Below are 8,969 nucleotides of genomic sequence, written 5' to 3' on the forward strand. Positions count from 1 at the left end.
CTATTTTCAATCTCGCTGGGTTACGAAAACGAAACTGAAATTAAATGTCGATTTCATAATTAAAAAAAAGTTTCTCTTTCAAAGTCATTTTAAACTGATTTATCAACTACCCGAATATTTATTGTTAGGGAAATATAGATATTTTTAAAGCTTATTTCTTTAGTTATCGTAAATTAGACTTGAAATTGACATATCGGGGAGAAAAATGTTTGACTTGACAACTTTTCACATTCTTTTGAATGTGAAAAGTTGTCTTCCTTGTATTTCCTTTACTTGTGAACGCTTCCCGACCCCTCGCTCTTCCCTTCCCCCTCGCTGGCGTCTAACAAACTTCGAACGGAAGTTTTTGCTCGCTTCACACGCATTTTTTTTTTCTTCGTCACAGAAACAAAAGCAGATACGGATTTCTCAATTAGCAGTTAAAATATTAACTTCCTGACTACAAAAATTTTATTTTACGTTTAATGGACAACTTAACAGCACAGGCAAGAAAAAACAAACTTTATAAAAAGTTTAGTCCATTAATAAGGAAAAGCAAAAGGTAAAGGAAAAGTTATATATATATATATATATATATATATATATATATATATATATATATATATATATATATATATATGAATATTTGAACGAAAAGTGAAAGCAAATTACTTAAAATGTCTCTCAGTACACGTCGAAAGCCTTTGTCTAACAATACTGACTTTAACACTACGAAAACATTCAACAAAAACAACACAGCAACAAGTAAAACTAACTCTGAAAGTCAAAATATCGAATTAATGGCAAAGAAAAGTAAAACAGACAATACTTGTATTAATATCGACAATAATAATAACACCGATCCGAGCGAGCTGCCTTCTTCGTCTTCTCCTCCTTCTTCTTCTCCGACTTTGAGTTCTTCAAATGTACCAAAAAATGGAGCAAACACAAATGTAACAAGAATGAATCGTGCTAACATTTTAGATTCTGAAAAGAAAAGGTTAAATTCCCAAAATGCAACCAAAAAGAATCGCAAATGTAAAAAACCGAATGAACCGAACTCTAAATCGGACGCTCCACGCGGTGATCCTTCTACCACACATGAAAAAGAATGTTTTCTCAATCATAACGAACCACACAAAAATGCCGTTTCTAAGAATAATATTCATAATAATGGTAAGTAATATTTGCGTTTTCTTGTTGATTTTCTTGTCGATCTCATCTTTCGAATTCAAGTTTTGGAAATTTTAAACTTTTTCAAAACTTTTAAAAGTTTTTTTATTTTTTTCGTCTATTTTTAAGTTATTATTATTATTATTATTATTATTATTATTATTATTATTATTAAAAGTAAATTAAACTTTAAATTCAAAAATCACGATCGACTGCAAACGTTTAATATTAAATTGAACACAACTTGTTGCTTTATAAACTACAAAATGTCTTCGTAATAATATTTTAATGATGTGTGGAAAACAAATTAAAAATATATTAATAATCAAGAAGTTTTTGGTTTTGTTTTTAACTTTATTTATTTTATTTGAGAAAAATACAACTTTTAAAAAGTGTAAAAAGTTTTTTATTCAGAGCTAAAAAGTATATTTTTCGATCGAAAAACTAAAATAGACGACTTTAAAAAATTAAAAGTAAAAGCGAAAATGAAAAAAAATATTTATTTTACTTTCTGAAAGATCTTTAGTTTCCTTACTAAAACAATAAAAACTTAAAGGTCATTATTTTTCTACTAAAACTTTTTTTGTTTTAATTAGAGTAAACGATAAAAAATAAAATATAAAATAATAAAAAATTTCTTTAATAATCTTTAAATTTTGAAATTACCATAAAAATCGATTTCCGTATAACACAAGTTATTTATATAAACATCCTTTAATAATAATGATTAATAATTAATAATAATAATAATAATAATAATTATTGAAATCCAATTTAGAAAAATATTTCTTTTAATGACATTTTACTGTTTTGTTTGATTATTAAATACGCAAAAAACCCCAAAAAACTTTTAACTATTTTTAAAAAATTTAAACTTAAATGAACTTTTTAATTTTTAGTTTTAATAAAAAAAAACATGTAACTTAAAAAAACAAAACAAAAAACAATGCATTAAATATGCTCTGTGATTCCGTTTTCGTTTCGGCATCTTTAAAAGTTTATTTTTTGATATTTGTTTTGCAACTAGTGAAAATGAAACTAGTTTCAGCCTTTCTCTTTTCATCCATTAAAATGACGACGATGACCTCTTTTTTTCATTTTCCGTTTTTTTTGTATGTAAAAATAAACCAATTTTCGCCATCGTTTCCAATGCATACAAAATTAATCCACTAGAATATTTATAATTGATTAGTTTTATGTCTTCAAATCTTTGTAAATCGTAAAAGTTAGTTAAATATTACAAGCAATATTGTTAAGTATTTTTAGTTAAAAACTGCCACAAAGTAGAAAAAAGTTTAGAGAAGCAATAAGCATTTGTCATCCTAAGGAATTTTTATCATGTTTTTTTTTTTTTTATTTCTTTATTACTTTATTCCATATTATTTTAATTATTATTAAAACAAATCTTTTATAATCTTAATATTTTAAAATAAATTTAAACATTTGGATTTTTAACTTTGTGAACAAAGAATTAAATTAAAAAATACGTAAAATAAACAAAGTACTTTTCGTTTTTGCCATTTTTTAAATGTCGTTTAAAGTTCATTTTTTTTTTGCAGTGGAAATTATTTAAGTTTTTAATTTAATGTTTACTTTTTTATGTTAATGACTTGTTGAATTTTCTGTTTCTGATGTGTTTTGTCAAAGTTTATTTTTAAACAAACTAAAGTGGGTTGAGATTTTGGTATGTTTCGAACTAAACTACTCACAGAAAAAAGAAAAGAAAACAAAAACAAAACAAACTATTTTAACTTTATTTTATCTACTCTTTTGACCATTTTGTAAATTGTTTAAAGTGCTAATCTGTTAATATCAACCATAATTTCGTTCGTTTGTTAAAATAATATTCTTTGAAAAAATAAATAAATAAAACATTTTACGTCACGCGAAAAGAAAAATGAACAATTGCAAAGACAAAGTTCATTTGTAATTTGATATTAAATTTCAACAAATATAATGAAAGTAAATTAAAAAAAATGGTCACATTATAAAAAGTTTTCTTATGCGAAGAGGATTTAAATTTCTGCAATAATTTGGTTATTTCGGCAGAAGTGTCAGGAAGAAAGAAACCTTATTTTTATTTTTTGTATAGAATTTGCATATTTAATCTCCATTGGAATCTTACGACGAAATTTGATTTTATCTTGAGAAAAATAAAAACGATTTCACTTTTATTCATCTAAATATTTTCGTGAATATATTGTTAAATAATGTTCATAATTACATTGTACGCAAATCGTGAATGATATCCTCGAGTTTACACACCTCACAAAATAAATAGTAATATGCTTATATGTATATAATATGCTTAATATGCTTATATGTATATAATATGCTTATATATGTATATAATATGCTTATATATGTATATGCTTATATATGTATATAATATGCTTATATGCTTATATATATAATATGCTTATATATAATATGCTTATATATATATAATATACTTATATGTATATAATATGCTTATATATATGTATATAATATGCTTATATATATAATATGCTTATATATATAATATGCTTATATATATAATATGCTTATATATATAATATGCTTATATATATATAATATGCTTATATATATATAATATGCTTATATATATATAATATGCTTATATATATATAATATGCTTATATGTATATAATATGCTTATATATATATAATATGCTTATACATATATAATATGCTTATATGTATATAATATGCTTATATGATGTTATTGCCTGGGAGTGGTTTTTTTATTTTTTTATTTTTCTAACTATACAGATTCTTTTTATTTTTTGGTTTAATAAATCAGAAGTTAAATTTAACTGTGGTACCGTTTTTATTTTTTAAAATTAAATTCTGAATTGGAACCAAATTGATATAAATCTATAAGTAAAACTGTTATTAAGATTGGGTGTAAGGAAGGCGCTTCTTCCAAGATGTTCAATACATGTAGATTTTTATTTTTTGATATTCTCATCAAGTTTAAATGCTTCCAAATTCGATTTTTATTTTCATTTTTTAAATTTCAACTATTAAAATGACTGACTTGTTTACGAAGAAACGAAAGTGCATTCTGGTGGATTAAATTTTGCAATAAAAATATTTTGGGTGCTTATGCACTTATCGTGCTATATCTCCAAGTTAAAATCAAGTTTTACGAAATCTCTTTTGTATTAAATTGTTAGGTGAAAGTACAGAAATGACTATACTATAAAACTATACAATGGGTTTAGTACTTAACGCTATTGCATTTTGGATTGCAATAAATATTTGATTAATAATAAATAAAAAAGGCACACGAAAATTGGTAACATAATTTTATTTAATATAAAAGGTAGCTTAAGTTTTAATAATTCGTTTATACATCCTCCATACTTTTAACATTATTTGATATTTCAATAACTTAAACGACCCTTGGTTTTAACTCTGTCCCGTGGGGTAGGAACTTTGAAATCTTATTCATGTTTGTCCTAGGAAAGAAGCTGTTGATATCGAAATGAAGTTTTTGAAAGAACTGAAGTTTGCAAGACTTCAGTTCTTTTAAAAAAATAAAAATAAAAAATAACCAAACTGTAACTTATTAAAAAACAAAAAAAAACTTCCTAAAAGTAAAATGAGCTGAAAGTGTTTTAAAGCTTCTCCACCTTAAGAAAAGTTTTGCTACTTTTTTTCTGTTCAAGTTATTATCTGTAAAAGATTTATTTTTTTTCTGTGAGTTGTTGTTGTGTTGACCTAGATGTTATTTACCTCCGACATTTCTAGGCTTTCCTTCTTCTTTTTTTCGAGTTGAACTTATTTTCAGTTTCGCTATCTTCGTCGAGGCAAACCTTCAACGAAATAAAACGCGCATTGTATTATTTATTTTCAAATAACTTAAACATTTAATTATTTTGGATTATTCTTTTTCTCTAAGATAGATTTTTTTTAATAGTCCCAACTTATCTTTTCATTTAAAAAAACAAACAAACAATTTTCCCCCTTTTTAGTTGGTAATGAAATCAAATATGCCTTCTTGTGCAAAACTTATTTCTTAACCAGCTGAGAGCAGTACATACCCAGCATTGCCCGGTTGAGGATCTTAGTATAGCAAATATTACACCTTTTTTTTCTGACAAAAAAAAATAAAATAAATAAAATAATAATGTGTAAAGTTCAATGCTAGTTTTATAGAAATAACTTGTATATATATATATATATATATATATATATATATATATATATATATATATATATATATGTGTGTTTATTATTGTCATTATAGTTTAGATTCATAAATAGAAAATAGGACATGTTTTTTTTTTGATAGCCCCACGTTTTAAAAATATTTTTTATCGAATTTTAAAAAATGCTAAATAAAAAAGTAAACCAAGAGTTAACATACCATATAATTGCAAAAAAAAAAAAAAAAAAAAAAAAAAAAAAGTAGTAATTTTTACTAAGTTGTCTTTAAAAGATGGCAGGGTTATAAACGTGACAGATGATTTCTTTAACTCTTGTATATGGCACAAGAATTGAAAGTTTATTAAGCAGCACGCCCACATAAATTTACAAGCACCTGCAAAGACTGGCAATCTATTCATTGTAGTTAAATTCTTACGCGCGTTGTTGTTGTTGTATAAATAAAAGTTATCTTTATTTTCATTACAAAATGCACAAACTTTTTGCTTAAAAGTTTTTAAAATATCGTAGCCCCCATTTTTACTTAAAAGTTTTAAAATATCGTAGCAGTAGCACCGATTTTAAATGGCTGCAGACTGAAAGTAAATGTAAAGTTTTTGATAAATTTCATCTCAAGCAAAGAAGCATCTGGTCCGTTAATATTTGACTTCTTATATAATAGTCAATTAAAAAAACAAACAAATATTGACTTGACTTTATAAGTGAAACCCGTTTTGCCTTTTCTCGATTGACAATGTAATAAGTATAATTCTATTATCTTAATCTAATTACGATTTAATCAGCAAAACTACTAAAACAAACTGCCGTCTTATTAGTTATCCATCCCCGCCCCTGTCCGTTGTCTTTTCTGGAAAAAAAATGGCGGCTAAAAGAAACGAAAGTTAAACTTTTTCTGTTCATTTTACGAACTTTTTTTTTTACAAAATGTAATAAAAATAGACCGACAGATATGTAATGTGTAAAATGAGCAAGTGGTAATTGAAATTGTCTTCAATTATTGGGATTGGGAAAGGAGGCTGACAAAATGAACTGAGTGCATACTAAAATTAAAAAAAAAAAAATCATTAATTTAAATTCAGTGTAGCGAGCGTGACCTTCAACGGAGTCATGACTACTTTCACTTATTGGCTCCAGTTTTCTTTCTTGTTATTTTTTTACATTAAGTACCCGAACTTCATTTCCTGCTCCTGGGTACATACGAACTTTATCATGCACAAACTGTTCCGAGGTATCACAAGCCTTGATTCTGCGCCCCGTCCCATATATATATATATATATATATATATATATATATATATATATATATATATATATATATATATATATATATATATATATATATATATATATATATACACACACACACACACACACCCGCAAAAACCTTGTGATAAGCCTATGTACAAAAGTCACGATGAGGAGGAGCAGGAAGAGGGGTCATTCTTGTGCTAAATTAAATTAGCTTCCGAACGGACACGCCCATCTTAGCACAAATTCAACTAATCAGATATCAGTTCTACAGTGACGTCATCCATTTTTTTACTCTAAAAAAAGTGCTTCTTTTTTAATTTTGAAATAATTTTTTCTATTAAAAATCATGAATTAAGAAGATATTATTTTCTTACAGTGTTTCCATTTACTTTCCTTCCTGCGAAGATAATATTTTACGCAATGTTGATTTTTAATGTGGGCAAAAAATCTAGCTCCCTCAAAAGTGGTCAACGAGAAAGAGTAGGCGGTCAATGTAGCTAATCGACGAAATAATGAAATTTCCTATAAAACATTTTTGAATTTAAAATTACTAAAAGAGAAAAAAGATTGTAAATGTCAAAAACCGTAGTTCACTTATATTTATCAATAAAAATGTCGATTTAAAAAAACATAAATAGTAATGTTTTCATTTTCTTTCAAAATTTCGAATAATTTTATTTGTTAATGCCATTATCATTAAATATGTAAGCTTTTTTGTTAATATAATAAATGATTAATGGTAAGTTACTTTTGATGATTTCGTGAAATTATAAATTAAGATTCAATTAAAACAAGTTTTTTTTTTTTTACATGGGGGTCACCACTTATCAAGGCCTGAAGGCCACTCAGGGATAAGGGTTATTGCGTGTACAGTAATCAATGAGATAGTATTGTAATCATTAGTATTGGGGTTTTTGATAGAGTGTCTTACTTAAGGGGGCGGTTTTTCAGGAGTTTGTTTCTTTGACTTGAAGACGTCCAAGTTGTAGTGAGGTGGGAAACAGGCAAGCGGCAGAGAGTTCCACTGGCATGCAGTTCTAAGAAAAAAGCTTTGCTCATGGAATCTACGTTTGGATTTAGGCACAGATAAAGAGTGGGGAAAATTATTGACAGTAGTTTCAGCCAGACGGGTGTTTCTCGTGAAAGATTGGCGAGGGGGGACGAGGGATTGGAGCTCAGACGAGCACCTGCCATGGAAATAACGATAAAACAAAGACAGGCTCGCAACGTCTTTTCTGTGGGAGAGAGGTTGCAAGGAAGAGAAAAGGGCATCCCCCACTACACCACGAAGTCTATTTTGTACTCTGTCAAAGCAGGATAGGCTGTTTTTAGCAGCTCCTGCCAAGATGTGGCAGCAGTACTCCATCCTTGGACGTACTTGGCTTTTATGCAGATAGAGAATTGCATCAGTAATGGGATATCTTCTGGAGCGGTAGAAGGATCCCACTATTTTCCCAGCGTCACTGGCAACAGATTTGATGTACGTATTCCATTTCAGATCAGGAGTTAGGGTCAAACCCAGAAGCTTGTCAAAACATGGAGCCTCCCCAAGACGAGAGCCATCCATTTCAATTGATGCCAGATGGGGATCAGAGCGTTGATGATGTAAAGATAGAAGCTTGGTTTTGGATGCATTAAAAGTGACCAGCAACCTCTTCCCCTATTGTACCACGTGCTCAAGATCAGAGGAGAGAGAATTAGAGAACTTTGTCATTTGTTTTTAGTTTGAAAGAATATGCCAAACTAATTGTACCATTTATAATTCAGCATAATTAAAAACAACAATAACAAAAATACAGAAAAATTTAAAAAAAAACAAACTTATTTACATGCACATCATAGAATGGAAAATTATATTCCAAAAGCCACGTAAATTGATCAAGTAGTTTTAGTTTTATATAAAATGTTTTTTAACGATTTTTAAAGCGATTAATTCATAAGGAGGTGATAATGCCTAGGAATATGCAGCTTCTGCAACCAACTCCATTTCGATTGTTAGCTTGATAGAAAATGAAAGTAAAAATGAAAACTTTTTCTCTTTCATTTCTTCCAATATTATGCTGGTTTTCCCATCTAACCAACTTTTTGGTTAGGAGCAAAGTGTAGTATCTGTTCTGATGCTACACTTAGTCTATTTTGTCCTTTGTCGATGAAGGAGAATTCTTTTTAAACTGAGGCAATATTTAATTTTTATTCCAATCTAGAGTGCCTCTTTTTTGGGGAGCTGGATTTTCCCTACATTAAAAACCAACCTTGTGTCTAACTTTTCCCTTGTGTCCAACTAAGTAAATAGGGCATCGGCTTCTGATAATACATTTTATCTTTTATGTCATCGGTTACTGAATTCTTCTTGACTGAGACAATTTAAATTTTTGTTGTAATCAAGTGTC

General features: G+C 27.6%; 1 protein-coding gene across 2 annotated transcripts in view; it reads left to right on the forward strand.

Moving 5' to 3' along the window:
* The first annotated feature begins 588 nt into the window (after nucleotides 1–588).
* LOC145292224 (uncharacterized) overlaps nucleotides 589–8,969 on the forward strand; it is a 62,023-nt gene continuing 53,642 nt past the window's right edge. For both annotated transcript variants that reach the window (XM_080138544.1, XM_080138545.1), the window contains exon 1: nucleotides 589–1,155. In XM_080138544.1, coding sequence (XP_079994670.1) covers nucleotides 657–1,155 — 499 coding nt within the window. In that variant the 5' untranslated portion in view covers nucleotides 589–656. The remainder of the gene's footprint in view (nucleotides 1,156–8,969) is intronic.

The sequence above is a fragment of the Euprymna scolopes genome, chromosome 13 (assembly GCF_053919585.1).
Source record: "Euprymna scolopes isolate OS-2025 chromosome 13, ASM5391958v1, whole genome shotgun sequence".
Classification (NCBI taxonomy): Eukaryota; Metazoa; Mollusca; class Cephalopoda; order Sepiida; family Sepiolidae; genus Euprymna; species Euprymna scolopes.